Below are 17,239 nucleotides of genomic sequence, written 5' to 3'. Positions count from 1 at the left end.
TAAAAACATATTTCACGAAGACTGAATTCTGACCTGACGGGGTTCGAATCACAGGTCTGGCAAATTCACAGGTTATTTAACAAAATACGAGGAACCAATAGGTTGAATGGGTGGCTAACATACTTCTACATTATCGTAAAAAAAAATTTACAACACCTCTTCATGTTGCGGCCAAAATCCATATCGGATCGTAGAGACGATGAATTTTGGCAATTTTTTATAAATACATATTTCTTTTAGCAGATCATTCGCATTCAACAGGTCAAACCATTATCTTTTATTAAAATAAAACATATTCTTAGTGTTAGAAGAAAGATATAATATTTTTTTTTAATTTACATTACAACTGAATTTTTAATATCATAACAATTTTTTAATCAATACATTTCCCTCATATATTTGATTGCGTAAAAGTCAGAAGTTTCACGAATTTACATAAGACTTTACAGAAAAGGGTCAAAATTATGTTTGCTCAACAACACAATGCTAATAAATTTATTAGACAAAATTAGAACTAGCCAATATTACACGGGTAATAAAATAAAAGAGACAACATGTAATAAGAATACAATACAATAAACATAATATATTTCACTCCAACCAATATTAAGTTAGCATATTAGGATTAAGTATTCCAAAAACTAAATAACCCTAATGAATTTTAAAAATAACATTCAACAACCCTAAAAATGGGTCATAAAAACTATTTATAGCACAGAAACCAATTTAACCAATATAACTACAGAGGAATTCACTCAGTACTTTTTTTTCACTTTAAATTGTTTTAAAAATAAATCCACATAAAGCAATCATATATTATAATGTTACATTACAAGTTAATAAATCATAGTGTAAAATTAATAATATGTACATTATTATTACATGAGAATGTAAATTAAGACAACAAAAAATATGTATGTACCGTACCTACTTACTAAACCTAATAAAAAAATATACAAAAGTACCAATTATTCTTGCAAAACCATTTAAACTACTTAGGTACTATATTTTTTTTATAAATTGAAAACACACATTGACTCCATTGACAAGATTTCAATTATTTGTTGACAACATCCAACACTACATATTATTATAATGTAGTCAAGTTATTGAAATAAAATTATAATCAATTAAAATGAGTAACGAAATTATTGAAACATATTCTGACTACCAGCAAACTAAAAATTCCTTCACTTCTAGGGATAATAAGTTTTGAAATTCATTAAAAACAATGCATGTATTTATTTATCAGACAAGGTAAGAAACAAAAGGACTGTTTTATTTTCTACAACAAAATTTATTATGTTATATCATGGTGAAAGAGAAATATGTATTAATATTAATAAATTAATAATAACAATGTATTCAAAGAAGTAATAGCAGTCTGATTTACATGTTGTTACATATTATGTATATTAATATATTTTACATGGCAACATTCCGCTTGTGAGTGAATTCCACTGTAGATTTAATAAAGAAAACTATAATTGTTACAAATAACGTAGCTATTTAATCAAGAGAGTTTTTCGGTCCAGCAATAATTTGATTTTAAACATTAATTATAAAATATACTCTTTAAATGATTAAGATGTTAAAATTGCAGACATAAATTACTGATGAGCCAAGGGTTAATTTAATCACACGCTATGTAAATATGACGTATAAAACTGATAAAATGATGAAAAACGATGATTTTATTGTTTCTTAATGGAGCTTTGGGAAAAAATATGTAAATGATTAATAAATGTGACATATTATTATGTACATTATACACCGTGCTGTGAAAACAATCAATAAGTTTGTAAACATATCTGAAAACTGTCAACGATTGTATATTCTGGGGGTCGTCGCTAGGCACTCAGAATAAAATAATATCCACCATTATTATAGGCCTTGATCAAAGCTGCCGATGCGATTCACTCACGCGGTAGTATTCATTTACTCGGCACACTTCATATTCTCCCTGTCGATCGAATAAAATAAACCGATAATAAAGATCGGTTAATTTTCATAACTAAGAAGAATGGTTAAAATACAAATAAGATAATAACTAAATATTTTTTGCAGTTTCGGACGTATTCAGCCCACCGTAAAATATTTACGGCTGAAAGCTCATTGATATATTTTTTACAGCATATGCATATTATTATAAATTACTTAAGTCAATGTCAAAAAGCGCAACTGTAAAAAGGGTCATACATATTAATATTATTTATTATTCTCATATTTTTTTAACCTTCATTGAAGAAAAAGTAATCAAAATAACTGAAATTTAGATATTGACTTGTAATATTGACGGTGAACTAATAAGACAACTCGAAACTGCCATTTTCACAACTCTAAGAAGGAGCAATAAAACTCAATATAATAAAAGTATACATTGAAGATATTACAAAGAGCTCAACTCAGTTTTAAGTGAAATCATGTTACGAGCAGTCGATTGAACACCGTTGACGTGCCATAAACCAAAATGAAGGATTCACAATTCGCAGCATAAAAATTAGCGTAATAATTACAATTATTTTTCTGAGGGTTCACGCATCGTATTATGAGCCGCGGGAGACGGACACGGCGGCGGAAGGGAGCCGCTCCCGTCGTATCGATTATATTTTGGGCAGTTTGGGAGCGCTAACTAGCGGATTGGCCCTCCGGAGGTACTCCTGACCCTCGGCCTTGTAGTCGTAGCGGCAGCCGTGGATCTCCTTGTATCGGTGAGGTGCACAGAAGATCACACCGCAGCGGCACGTGTGTACACTCGCCACAGACAGCCGCTTCTTACACATGGCACAGCGGACACGCGGCTTTTTTCCACTCTCCCCCTCGATCCCACCTCCTTTCGACTCTAGTGAGTCCCCGCTGGCAACTATTAGAGGCGGAAGATCGCGGGCATCTCTGCCGCTCGCATCCCATTTATTTAAAAATTGACTATTATCACCCGGCCGCCCGGGACGGATGGAATTAAACTCATCGAGTGCACTGGAACTCTTCATCTCCGCCGAACCCCTTGTGTCACAGCGTTTGTAGAGGGGAGCAAAGCGGTCACGCTCGCCGCTGCTCTTGCCATCGAACCTGTCACGTATTCTGACACGGCAGTTATTGGACATCTTCTGGATGACGGCCTCGTACCCTTGGCCACACCCCACCATGAATTGCCTCCTGGCGGCACTGTCTGCCCGGTTCTTGTGATCGTGGAAGTCGCTGCGGTCGATTTTGGGGATCTTCTTGACCCTCCGGCAGCGGCGCTCACTACCGACTTCCAAATTTTTAAGGGATACTTTGGAATCGCCAAAATGGCGGTCGGCGCTGTCTTCACTGCGAAGGAGCTGGACTCCGCGGAGGGAGCGGGGAGCATCGACAGCCCGCCCAAATCGCCCATCGTGGAAATCATCAGTCGGATTTCTCCCAACGGGCATCCTCTCGGAGGAGCCGCATGTCTCACAGCCGTTTTTCAATTTCCCACCATAAGTGGCGGCGTCAACTGTCACCGTCTCGTTTTCCGGTCGGTAGTGTAAATTTTCCCGCTTGACAATATCAACTTTATCGAGGCGTTCATCGCTTGCATCCAGGTGTTCGCAGTTCCTATGGCGACTAAGCGAGGGCAAGATCCTATTCCTTTTGAGGTTGAGGAGGTCGGATGTGCTGCTGGAGAATATCATACTTCCTGGTTTGGCGGCCGACACCCGCCTCCCTTTGGCATCCTCCGCTTCATCCAACTCAGAACGGGAACTGAAATCGCCATGCGGAGCACGCGGCTCGGCGTTGCCATGAGAATCAAGGTACAAATTAGAGACAGAGTGACTGAGGTTCGAGTTCTTCTTGGGGACCTTCTCCTCCTGCAGATCGTGCAGACGGTTGAGGTGCGGCTCACTGCCCGGAGACGAGCCCGTTGGTCTCTCTCCTGCTCTCGTTTTATCGCCATCTCTACGGCCCCTGGCCTCTTGAAAATTGTTCAAATGAGAATTGGAACCGAAGACCACGCTCCGGGGGAGCCTCTTAAGATGGGGGGCACCGGATGTGGGCTGGTGGTAATAATATTGGGAGCGGCCGTCAAAGCGGTCGGGGGCCGACGACTCCGTCTCGTCTCCCGGAAGTCTGCCTGTTGCGTATTCACCGTGGACAGTGTGCCCTGAGGAGAAAAAACATATTAATCATTCATGTTTATTGGTGCAAATGATACATAGTATACTTATGCATATTTTCTGACTTCATATTACACTTATTACTGGATTTTAATTTGTTTTATTTCATTCTTCAGGTGTCATAAAATTTGCAGAGGAGTTTCGAGAGATGTTTCGAAGTTTATTTATTTTGTCTGATTGATGCACGAAGAACTTCGTGTAGTGTGCAGTAAGTTAGTGGGCAGAGGACATATTAGTTGATAGTGCGTTGATTTATTTTAATTGAGCTATATTATAATTATTATTAGTATAAACTGCACTAACATAAATGCGACCTTGTCGATCTCACTCAGCAGAAATCAATCAAAAAACTTGGTACTGTTCGGTTATAAGGAATACAGAGGAAAACGTATTTTGAAAATAGCCGATAAACTGGATTATTTGTTAGTTTGGGTTAGTTTAGTTTAGGTTGGGTTATGTTAGGTTAGGTTAACCTAACAAATAATCCAGTTTATCGGCTATTTTCAAAATGAGTTTTCCGCTGTATTCCGTATAACCGAACAGTAGGTACCATATTATACAGTAAAACCTCGTTAATACGAATTCCATGTGACCGAAAATCGAAAAAAAAATAGAATTACAAATTATGAAATGTATGGGGGAAAATTTTGAAATTTTTTTTTTTTAATTTTTATTAATTTTGTTTCCGATCTTAGATGTTTCTAACGAATTGGGTCATAAAATGTCAGGATTATTTTTATTACCTTCTAAAAAAAAAGAATTTTTTGATTTTGTAAGAAAAGTCTGTCACAATTCTCAATGACATTTCAGTAAATTCGAGTGCTTAAAGTCAGACAACGTTATCTACAAAAAAGATTTTTTGAGATAACGTTATTTTACATTTACGGCTACATGATAGTCAAACAACGTTATGTCAATCTTTTCTAATTCCTTATTAAATCGTCAGTAAAGTTTAACGCTAACTACATAAGTTACTAACACCAACATAAAATACCGTTTAAATATCTATAATATAATATATATTTGATGGCCCAAACATTGTCACCTAATCTTTACCCCGGCGGCTTTATAAAACTCGTAATTAAAATCCCTTGGAAAATCGTCAATCTATCTTTCTATTTCAGTTTAAGTCCTCGCTCTGTGTATGCACTGGTGTACACTAGGTGGGAAGAATTTGGTAAATTGAAACAAGTATGCGAGGTGACGAATGGAGTCAATAGATTAAGTAAATATTTAAATTGTTTAATTATGTTTTCAAATAATATGGTATGTACATAGCACGTAAGTTTTAAATAAAGAAATATCTTATTAATAATTATGTATACTGGTATGTGAGGAAGATGTAAAATTGATATACTGTAAAGGAGATGAATGCCGGAGAGAATGAGAACTACGATAAATAAATATAAGCATTCATTAAAATATAATAATATGTATAGCAAAATTACCGAAGAGGGTTACTATTAAACTCAGTAGTTTTGTTTTGTATAATTGAATTCAGTAGCTTCATTTTATAATTTAAAATAATACACGCACTGCACTGCGTATTCTGTCAATCACTCGATATGCGTGAATCGGGACTATTTTGATAGTGTGTGTGCACCAAGAAAATTTTTCGGCGGGAGATCCCTATATAAATTTTTTCTTCGCAATGTTTTTATAATTTGGAAATTGAAATAACTTCTTAAATACTTAACTTCCTGCGTAGCTTTCTTCCGTAATTATGTTTTAAATAATTTTACCTAGTTGTTTATAGATTAGAATAAGAGTTTATAACAAATTAAATGTTAAGGAATAATACGCGCGATCGCACTGCTAATTAGGTGGTGCCTCTGAAGGGGGACAGGCTTTAAAAAATAGGTCCTCTCCCGAAATAGAAGTAGTGTGATCAGTTCGATTCTGTCCTTCTAATAAGATAGTAATGTAGTTCGATTCGGCTCCTCTAGGAATATAGTATAAAGCCCACGCTCCTTTATGGCGTGCCAGTTAATAACTAAATAAATAAAAATTATCAATTGAATATCAAAAAAAATAAGTTCCTAAATAAATAATCCGTTTTATATAGAGTTAATAAAAATTAAATGTAGTAACCCTGTAATGTTTGAAATGATAAAAAACCGTGTTTATAAGAAAATAAATAAATAAACAAATTTTTAATACTTTCTTCGAGACTTTAATTTACATTATATCCATTTACTATAAACTACAAAGATTTATAACCACCCTATGGTACGTGCACTAAGAAGTGAGTTAGCCGGATTTGTGTCGTGCTATTGAGGGTGTGTTATTTTGGCGCCCCACGTTGGGCGCCAAAATAACACACCCTCAATAGCACGACACAAATCTGGCTAGCTCACTTGTTAGTGCACGTACCATAGGGTGGTTATTTAATGTTTATAGTTTTTTTTGGAAATGTATACAATGTGAATTAAAGTCTTAAAGAAAATATTAAAATCTGTTTATTTATTTATTTTGTTATAAACACGGTTTTTTTATCATTTCAAACATTACAGGGTTACTACATTTAATTTTTATTAACTCTATATAAAACGGATTATTTATTTAGGAACTTATTTTTTGATATTCAATTGATAATTTTTATTTATTTAGTTATTAACTTGCACGCCATAAAGGAGCGTGGGTTTTATACTATATTCCTAGAGGAGCCGAATCGAACTACATTACTATCTTATTAGAAGGACAGAATCGAACTCCATTACTATCTTACGAGGGTGGGTCAATAAGTCCTTAGAAAAGCCGACAAGTGGCGCGACTAGTACTGTAAGCGGTTTGTTTTCATGCAGCGGCACTACCGATTCAGTATGCTGCGAAGTTTCAATCAGATTGGTCGGGTTGTTGTGTGTTTTTCGTACATTTAAAAAAAAATTTGCTTGTGGAAAATGGAAAAATGGAAAATGGAGAAAATTGAGTTTAGAGCTGTTATTAAACATTTTAATATAAAAGGGTTAACAGCAAAGGAAATAAAAAATGAGTTGGATTTAGTTCACGGCATATCTGCTCCTTCACTTGCAACTATTTATAACTGGTTAAATGAATTTAAACGTGGTCGTACATCAACAAAGGATGAACCACGCTCAGGACGTCTTGTAGAGGTGACTACACCAGAAATGATCAATAAAATCCACGATATTGTGTTAAGTGACCGAAGATTAAAGTTGAGTGAGATAATTGAGGTTACAGGGATCTCAAAAGGTAGCGTCATTTCTATTTTACATGACAAATTGGGCATGAAAAATATTTCTGCAAGATGGGTGCCGCGTTTGCTCACAGTCGACAATAAACGCAATAGGGTGGTGGCCTCTAAAGCCCTGTTGTCGCTCATGCAACGCAATCCGGATGAATTTTTTCGTCGCTTTGTGACTGTAGATGAAACATGGATACACCACTATACTCCCGAGACGAAAGAACAGTCAAAGCAGTGGATTGCGAAGACAAACCATGTCCAAAGAAGGCGAAAACCGTAAAATCCGCTGGTAAGGTTATGGCTACTGTATTTTGGGATGCACGTGAAATTATTTTCGTTGACTATTTGGAAAAAGGAAAAACAATAACAGGGGATTATTATGCATCTTTATTGGACCAGCTAAAAAACGAAATTGAAGAAAAACGGCCTCATTTAAACAGGAAAAAAATCCTCTTTCATCAGGACAATGCCCGTGTTCACACATGTTTACGATCAATGGCTAAAATTGAAGAATTGAAGTTCGAATTGGTCGACCACCCACCGTATTCGCCAGATTTAGCCCCCAGTGACTTTTTCCTTTTCCCAAACTTAAAAAAATGGCTAAGTGGACAACGTTTTTTTTCAAATGAAGAAGTCATCAATCGGAAAAATGCTTATTTTGAAAACCTTCCGAAAACTTATTTTTCTGACGGTTTAAAAAAAATTGAGAAACGTCTAACCAAGTGTATTGAGCTCCAAGGAGATTATGTTGAGAAATAAAAAAAAAATACAAAAATAAAAACTGTTTTAATGCTTTTTTCTAAGGAATTATTGACCCACCCTCGTATTAGAAGGACAGAATCGAACTCCCGCACTACTCATTTCGGGAGAGGAACTTTTTTAAGCCTCCCTCCCCCCTCCTCAGAGGCACCACCTAATTAGCAGTGCGTCGCGCGTTATTACTTAACATTTAATTTGTTATAAAATCTTATTCTAATCTATAAACTTGACAAAATTATTCAAAACATAATTACGGAAGAAAGCTACGCAGAAAGTTGAGTATTTAAGAAGTTTTTAAAATTTACAAATTATAAAAACATCACAAAGAAAAAAATGGATAGGGAATTCCCAGCCGATTCGTTCAAATCGTATCGGTATAACAGTACACACATACTATCAAAATAATCTTCCGACTCACGCATATGCAGTATACAGTGATTTATAGGATAAGACAGTGCAGTACGTGTATTATTTTAAATTATAAAATGAAGCTACTGAATTTAATTATACAAAACAAAACTAACGAGTTTAATAGTAACTCTCTGCGGTAATCATGCTATACATGTTACTATATTTTAATCCTCGCTTACATTTATTTATCTCAATTCTCATTTACTCCGGCATTCATCTCCTTTATAGTATATCAATTTTACATCTTCCTCACATACCAGTATACATAATTATTAATAAGATATTTCTTTATTTAAAACTTACGTGCTAGGTACATACCATATTATTGGAAAACATAATTAAACAATTTAAATATTTTCTTAATCTATTTACTCCATTCGTCACCTCGCATACTTGTTTCAATTTACCAAATTCTTCCCACCTAGTGTACACCAGTGCATACACAGGGCGAGGACTTAAACTGAAATAGAAAAATAGATTGACGATTTTCCAAGGGATTTTAGTTACGAGTTTTATAAAGCCGCCGGGGTAAAGATTAGGTGACAATGTTTGGGCCATCAAATATATATTATATTATCATAGATATTTAAACGGTATTTTCTGTTGGTGTTATTACCCTTGTTTTCATATTTTTTAAAAACTATCCCTACAAATTTTAACATCATCATAAGCAAGATAAATGTACAATACACAATAAATTATAAAATATTAACATTAGGTTTTAAATAAACATTTCCCTTGTTGAGTTACAAGAATCTAAAATAACGTTTTTTGGTTCTCCTGTAAAGTTGCACTTTTGTAGATAGTGTTGTTTGACACTAAGACCTCGAAATAGTGTACTTTATTACGATTTATTGAATATTTTTGTATGCCAGGGACTCTGAAATCATTTCGAATTACGAAATTCGAATTAAAGGTATGGTGTTCTATGAAAATAATGTTCAAGGGACTTTTTTTTTGGGAAAATTTAGAATTACGGCGAATTTCGAATTATCAGTGTTCTTACTAACGAGGTTTTACTGTACCCAAATAAATTGATTTTTAACACCCAATATGGTTTTTATGGAATATATGTTTTGATAACATTATTTACATAAAATAAACCTATGCAGATTATTAGTTTAGCTTTTTTATGATACTATAGGAGAGGCCGAGCCGCCCTAATAAATTTAAAACAAAATCAACCACAAAGATAAGAAAGGAATGCAGTCCCGCATGTTTCATTACATTATAATGGAATAAACACACACCTGCATTAGGAAGATGTGTCAGTAGCATGGATCTCTGCGAGGTAGAAGTGGAGGGCAACTGAAGAGAGCCAATAGCTGATGAAGATTCTATTACTAACGGAGACGCGGCTGCACTCGCACCTGCAACAATTCAGAGGAATTAAAAAACCAGTACTAATGAATCTGCCCAAATCACATTTACCTGTTTGCATAATATGAAGACACATTACTGAATTTATAAAATGCCATTACATAAACATATATTTAGTTTAGAAATATTAGGTTCATTATTTATAGAACCGGGACACAGTTATAATTTATTTATTGACATTCATAGACAAAACGCCAGTCCACTCTTATTTACCAAGCATGTGCAAATGAAATATCAAATTGACATTTAAAAATATTGGTGTCACTGCTTTAGAGAAATATATCAGTGAATACATTTTAGGTGACGTTACACTGATTGGTTGCAAGAAATTATCAGTCCGAAAGTCAACCATTTTACATGACATGGCCCATGCGTACAAAAATACATCAGATCGGTTCGGTCAATAGGCGCGCACTGACTGAGCGAACAGCCTCGGGCATTTGCTTTGCGAAAATCGCTCACAGCAAAATCAATGTCATACGAGGCAGCCGCGCGCAGCACCTTTGGGCATCGATAAACCGATAACAATTGGCTCGGTCATGGTAACGCTCGGGCGAGGCAGCGCGTGCGTTTTGCCTTAGGCGAGTCGCGTACTGACTGACTGAGCATTTTGCCTCACGAGGCTTTTGAGTATATTATATATGAAGCAGCCTCGCGACAACGCGAGGCTGCTCGCTCAGTCATTACGCGCCTAATAGTATATTCTAACGAATTTAATGCGTACTGTCTTAGTTACCAACTCGAATTAAAAGATTGATAATTAGAAATCTGTAGCTAATGATAAAAGTGAAATACTGAGTATAGGCAATAGTTTTAACACACGATAAAATTAAATTTTTATCTTTATTTCAGACATAATTCATCAAAGATCATAATTTGCAAAGGAAATTCGAAATAATAGATTCATTAATCACCCAAGTTGGCAGTTAGGACATTGGATGTCTCCATGCCATCAGTCTCCATGCCATCAGCCTGAATGAGAGACCTCTCTCCGAGAAAGACGCTCTTGCTGGAGCCGCTCTCACGGAACGCATCAATATCATCCGCCTCCATGTTGACGTTCCCGTTCATGTAAGAGGGCAGAGCGTTGGAGGCGTTGGCCAGGATGGATCCGCTGTTATACCGGTCGGCAGCATCGTTGCGTAGTACGTTGGCAGGCCGGATCAAGTAGTCTGCGGGAGAGGCTGCGGTGGCCTCTCTGGCTGTCCGCCAGGCCCTGCTGGCCGATGACACCGCGCTGTCATTGCTGGCCAGATCCGAATAACTCCCGATGGGCGGCCAGTGCCCGTATTTATCATTCAAAGGACTCTCGTTGGCGAACTTTCCATACGAAGTGTCTGAATGGAAAATGGCACTGTACGTCGACAGACTCCGAGGGTGAGAATCGTTTGAGTGGAATCTGTTGGCTTTGTATTTTGTAAAATTGGGAGTCTCGTCGAAGAGGCCATTTATAGTGGACGATAATGTTTCTTCACTGAGAGTCTTCTTTAAAGGCATAGGTGACTTCTTTTTCATATCTGGAAAGAATACAGAAATCGTTAGGTCACATATGATTTTAATAACTGATGGACTAAAATATTGCAGAATATAAACCTCTTAACTTCGGAACAGATTAATAAGATAAAAATGCAAAAGCCAGTCACCATAGACCAAGGCTTTAAGCCAGATTTGGTTTATGACAAGAAATACAGAACCCATGGATGTCCTCAAATATTACCAATGTTAAAAGCATGTTTGCATGTTCAAATATACCAATATTGAGTGTGTTACATGGCAAACTTTAAAGCATATTATGATACAGATGAAACCAATAAAAAATCTTGAACACATGTTTAAGTGTATCCTCTCTCCAAACTCAAGAATTGTGCCTTCTTACAGTCGCACCCAGAAGGCAACCCTGCGTTTAGCGTTGTCGGCGGTCAAACCATGGGATGTTAAAAACTGGACAATCTAGTTACTATCTGTTAACAACGTTATCCATAACTTTCACTGAATTTTTTTTTATTTCATGAATTATTACCTTTTTCTATAGAACTACTGTGTTTCTTCTTATTACGCTTCATTGATAAGCTCTCCATTTTACAGCGCAAGTCGATCATTTTGCACATGGTGAGTGCAGTTTCTTCTGTAAAAAGTCAATGATAGTCAGGTCAACAATCAGGTTGGTGCTCCGCAATTTTCATTTCAAATGATTCATACACCGAGTGAAATTAATTATAATGTTTTAATTCCCAGGACCTCCTGCGAATCAAGCTCAAATTCAAAATATGTAACCACACTATCTGACAAATTGATAACACAATATCAATTAATCCATCGTAGCTGCATCAGCCAAGTACTGGGTTAAGAATATGGCCGGGGGGGAGCATGCAGAAATGGTTATCAGGATAATTCTGAGCATTATGCCACCCTATGCATTTTGATCCAGAGCATATTATGTTGTGAGATGTTCTGTCATCTCCATTTCAACATAATATATTGAAATATATCGTCGTTGCGCCTTCAAAATCGGCTATGTGCACAAATTTCACAAAATAGGTTTTTTGCACAAAAAAATTTATAATACGAGGGTGGGTCAATAAGTCCTTAGAAAAGCCGACAGGTGGCGCGACTAGTACTGTAAGCGGTTTGTTTTCATGCAGCGGCACTACCGATTCAGTATGCTGCGAAGTTTCAATCAGATCGGTCGGGTTGTTGTGTGTTTCTCGTACATTTAAAAAAAAAATTTGCTTGTGGAAAATGGAAAAATGGAAAATGGAGAAAATTGAGCTTAGAGCTGTTATTAAACATTTTAATATAAAAGGGTTAACAGCATGGGAAATAAAAAATGAGTTGGATTTAGTTCACGGCATATCTGCTCCTTCACTTGCAACTATTTATAACTGGTTAAATGAATTTAAACGTGGTCGTACATCAACAAAGGATGAACCACGCTCAGGACGTCCTGTAGAGGTGACTACACCAGAAATGATCAATAAAATCCACGATATGGTGTTAAGTGACCGAAGATTAAAGTTGAGTGAGATAATTGAGGTTACAGGGATCTCAAAAGGTAGCGTCATTTCTATTTTACATGACAAATTGGGCATGAAAAATATTTCTGCAAGATGGGTGCCGCGTTTGCTCACAGTCGACAATAAACGCAATAGGGTGGTGGCCTCTAAAGCCCTGTTGTCGCTCATGCAACGCAATCCGGATGAATTTTTTCGTCGCTTTGTGACTGTAGATGAAACATGGATACACCACTATACTCCCGAGACGAAAGAACAGTCAAAACAGTGGATTGCGAAGGCAAACCATGTCCAAAGAAGGCGAAAACCGTAAAATCCGCTGGTAAGGTTATGGCTACTGTATTTTGGGATGCACGTGAAATTATTTTCGTTGACTATTTGGAAAAAAGAAAAACAATAACAGGGGATTATTATGCATCTTTATTGGACCAGCTAAAAAACAAAATTGAAGAAAAACGGCCTCATTTAAACAGGAAAAAAATCCTCTTTCATCAGGACAATGCCCGTGTTCACACATGTTTACGATCAATGGCTAAAATTGAAGAATTGAAGTTCGAATTGGTCGACCACCCACCGTATTCGCCAGATTTAGCCCCCAGTGACTTTTTCCTTTTCCCAAACTTAAAAAAATGGCTAAGTGGACAACGTTTTTTTTCAAATGAAGAAGTCATCGATCGGACAAATGCTTATTTTGAGGACCTTCCGAAAACTTATTTTTCTGACGGTTTAAAAAAAATTGAGAAACGTCTAACCAAGTGTATTGAGCTCCAAGGAGATTATGTTGAGAAATAAAAAAAAAATACAAAAATAAAAAGTGTTTTAATGCTTTTTTCTAAGGAATTATTGACCCACCCTCGTAATTCCTTCTATACCAAGGAAAAAATATAATGATTATGATAAAAGGTATTATGAAATTGCTTTAAAAAATATTTCGATATTGTATTGTAATTCACATTGTTTTTAGCCTCTCCTGTAAAGTTCTGAAAAATACACATAGCCAATTTTGAAGGCGCAACGACGATGTGTTGAAAAATAATATGGAAAAAATTGGGTAAATACTTATGAATCAATACTCATAAAAGATATTGCAACGACATCTCCAAATGTTAGCCGTTCGTTCACTCTGAATGAGCCAATTAACGAAAATAATATTGAAGTATTTCACTGACTCGGCACAATTTTGCTATCTTATTATGAAGTATTATCTGAAATTTGTTCACTTGCAGCAAGCATGGCACAGATAATATGTTGTTGATAATAATTATGTAATCTAAATATACACATTTAAGCAATGATACAAACCGGTAAAAGAGTAATCAGTGAGTGGCGAATAGGATTCCACCTCTTCTTCCTCTTCAATGACTTTGACGACATTGACGCTGTCACCATCTTTAAAAACTAGCACCTTGCAACCAGGGGGCAGCCATTCCAACGCTTCTTCCCTACAAACAACATTGTCACCAATTTATCATCTCCTTTACAGATATCTACAAAAATATATAAATAGACTATGAAAGAATGACATATCGCAATGTGAATATTGCGAGGTATTAGTTCTCCAAACCACCACACTTCAAATATCCTTTATAGTTGTTGACAACTAGTGTAATTTTCCACAAATATTTTAAAACCTCAATGCCATTGCTTGAGTCTTTAAAGAAACGGAACTGACAGCCTCATACCCAATTTTCGCTATGGTGATACTTTTAAACGAAAATCGCACAGGCCCGTATTCAATTTGGGCTCACTTGTATCATAGCGATATAAAATATCAATAATTGAAAACTGTTCCACTCTAATCATCAGACACCACGATGGTAGCATACCGCATAGTACCAATAGGCCAATCAATGAATGGCCCCGACCATCACCTAAACTGTTAGAAATTGTGTACGTTTTAAACCGTTGCATATTTTACTAAGTCTATTTATGGTACATATATCAATGCTCATACCATTAATACATACCATTAATACATTATTATATAATACGCTATTACTTAAATTCGCATGGAGTAAACGTGTTCATGGTATTAGACACTTGAGAATGATTTTGGGGAAGGCAATTGAATGAGACGGAGTGCAGCCAATAAGGTTTTATATTGCTATTGTGTAGCTAATTTCAAGGTAATCAAAACTGATAACAGGAACTAATATACGAATTTTGTGCCTATAGGCATCTATAAGCAACACTGACAATATTTCAAGCCTCCATGTCTCATATTAATGACAGTCACACCACAGAAACACAAAAAAGCATTTTAAACAGCAAATTAGGGTCATATCCTGTAAAGTAGGTAGCTGATGAAAATATTATAATTCAATTGAAAGAACCAATGTAGGTAATTACCATTATTAAAAGCTAGTAGTATTTTTCAATTATTCTGGTTTTGAAGGTTCCTCAAAAAAATAAAACAATTTGATGTACGTACATTTCAGACATTATTTCGAGAAATCAAAGCAGTAACCCATTTTTTTTTATTCAGTAAAACTTTGGATTGCGAACATAATTCGTGGTGGGTGTTTGTAAGTTTGTAAGTGAATTTAAAGAAATTTGGGTACTGTTGGGTTATGAGGAATACAGCGGAAAACACATTTTGAAAATACCCGATATACTGGATTATTTGTTAGTTTGGGTTAGTTTAGGTTAGGTTAACCCAACAAATAATCCAGTATATCGGCTATTTTCAAAATGTGTTTTCCGCTGTATTCCTCATAACCGAACAGTAACAATTTGAAATTTTGAACTTGGATACGGTTGTGGCTATCATAAATAAACCCTATGAATGAATATTATTTTTGAAGAAAGGCTTGTCATGATGAATTCTGTGACTAACGCATTGTAAGTCAGCTAAAGGTAATGCATCAATTCACATGTAAATATTTCGATGAAGTGGCTTGATGTTTAGGCGGATGTATAGCACAACCTCTGCAGGTGGCGTAATTGGGTTCAATAATGTACTTAATAGTAAGACTTAAAAATGAATACTATTAACAATGTAACATTTGTTGAAATGATAAGAGTTGGTACGATTTATTAGTGTCAAGCGATAATTAATGCTGCCTTTAGAGTACAAGTGAAATTGAAGTGATTATTACGAACCTATTATTTTCAACAAAATCCCGTATGTCCCGCCAGTGTATCTCATCATCAACGTGTAAGGGAAGACGCCTGGTCGATATAGGGCCTCCCTTTATTGATAGCACCAGTTTGAGCGTACAGCCATCTTTAATAGAATAATCATTTAAGCTGGCCGAATCATCCAGTTCCTTGAAATTATATAGTAAATGCTGCTGTGATATAGGTATTCCTGAAAAAAAATAAACATTCATTATCTTTGCTATTTAATTGGCAGTTATTGAAAAATTTATTAGCAAGTTATTACATCATACCTTCTACTCGGAAAATTTTTGTTTTTATCAAGTACACTGTGTCATTAGGCGACACTGTCATTTGAAAAGCGGAGCCCGTGAGGGACTCCACCAGTAACTCGATTGTAGGTTGACATATTCCGTCTTCTTGTAGCACTTTTGACCTACCAGACAATCTTTCGGGGTAGCCATGTTGTGACATTTCACTATAATTGCGATACAAACAATCATATACTGAGGATCATCCTCTTTTGGACTTGTGATCAGACAATTAAATCCATCGCTATATTGGTGACGCACTAGAGTTTAAGCTAATAAAACAAAAGGGAAAACTCCAAAATGGAAATGAATGTCAGAATGGACACACTCGATTTACACACTTGAAGTAGCGGATGCGTCAATTGAAAGTACTAATATCAACGATAATTTCAATCATAATAATGCTCGACCGATTGGACCTGGTAAATAACTCCAAGTTCCAACAGACGGCACGGAATTCGTAGAATTTTATTTTGCATACATACTACATAAGTACATGCAATAATTTAACTACAGCAAGGTTTATATACCCGTCTCTTTTTTCATACATATGTCAGAACGAAATGCCAAAATATGTGTGTGGCCGACATTGTAATTGTCTATTATTATGGAGAATGACTAATAGACGAAGGAAAAATATACCTCTTTAAATAAAATTATAATACTGCCTTATAAATAATAATTATTACGTACCTACCCAGCATTGTATAATAATTTATTAGTGCAAGAACGTAGTGGTCGCGCGGGGGCGGCGCGGCGGCGTCTTGCGAAACTCAAACGTATAACCGTGTGTAAAATGTTCGTAGACAGTGTGTTTTTTGGGGCACAATACACACGGTTATACGTTTGAGTTTCGCAAGACGCCGCCGCGCCGCGCCCGCCAATTGACTACGGCCGAGCACTATTTGCATCACCGCAAAGTTA

The 17,239-nt window shown here is 36.0% G+C and overlaps 1 protein-coding gene across 1 annotated transcript; it reads right to left on the bottom strand.

Moving 5' to 3' along the window:
- Window positions 1-2,063: 2,063 nt before the first annotated feature.
- On the bottom strand, window positions 2,064-16,896 carry LOC147068284 (uncharacterized). Its single transcript, XM_085952223.1, has 7 exons — window positions 16,298-16,896; window positions 16,008-16,215; window positions 14,208-14,347; window positions 11,915-12,019; window positions 10,809-11,411; window positions 9,765-9,884; window positions 2,064-4,126 (listed from the first exon to the last, which is right to left on the bottom strand). The coding sequence occupies exons 1-7, from the start codon at window positions 16,476-16,478 to the stop codon at window positions 2,604-2,606; spliced, it is 2,880 nt and encodes a 959-aa protein (XP_085808349.1). The 5' UTR covers window positions 16,479-16,896; the 3' UTR covers window positions 2,064-2,603.
- Window positions 16,897-17,239: the final 343 nt, after the last annotated feature.

This window comes from Rhyacophila brunnea, unplaced genomic scaffold (genome assembly GCF_057557595.1).
Source record: "Rhyacophila brunnea isolate RB1 unplaced genomic scaffold, BYU_Rbru_1.0 scaffold_3, whole genome shotgun sequence".
Lineage (NCBI taxonomy): Eukaryota > Metazoa > Arthropoda > Insecta > Trichoptera > Rhyacophilidae > Rhyacophila > Rhyacophila brunnea.
The sequence above is the reverse complement of the archived record's forward strand: the minus strand, read 5'-3'. Positions and strand labels throughout refer to the sequence as shown.

Bases quoted from the DNA above. Each gene is read 5' to 3' on its own strand.
- LOC147068284 (XM_085952223.1), bottom strand. From the start codon at position 16,478: ATGTCACAACATGGCTACCCCGAAAGATTGTCTGGTAGGTCAAAAGTG. The intron at 11,412-11,914 runs GTAATAATTCAT...TATTCTTTCCAG, and splicing joins CAGTAGTTCTATAGAAAAAG to ATATGAAAAAGAAGTCACCT. The intron at 9,885-10,808 runs GTGATTAATGAA...GAATTGTTGCAG, and splicing joins TGTCCTAACTGCCAACTTGG to GTGCGAGTGCAGCCGCGTCT.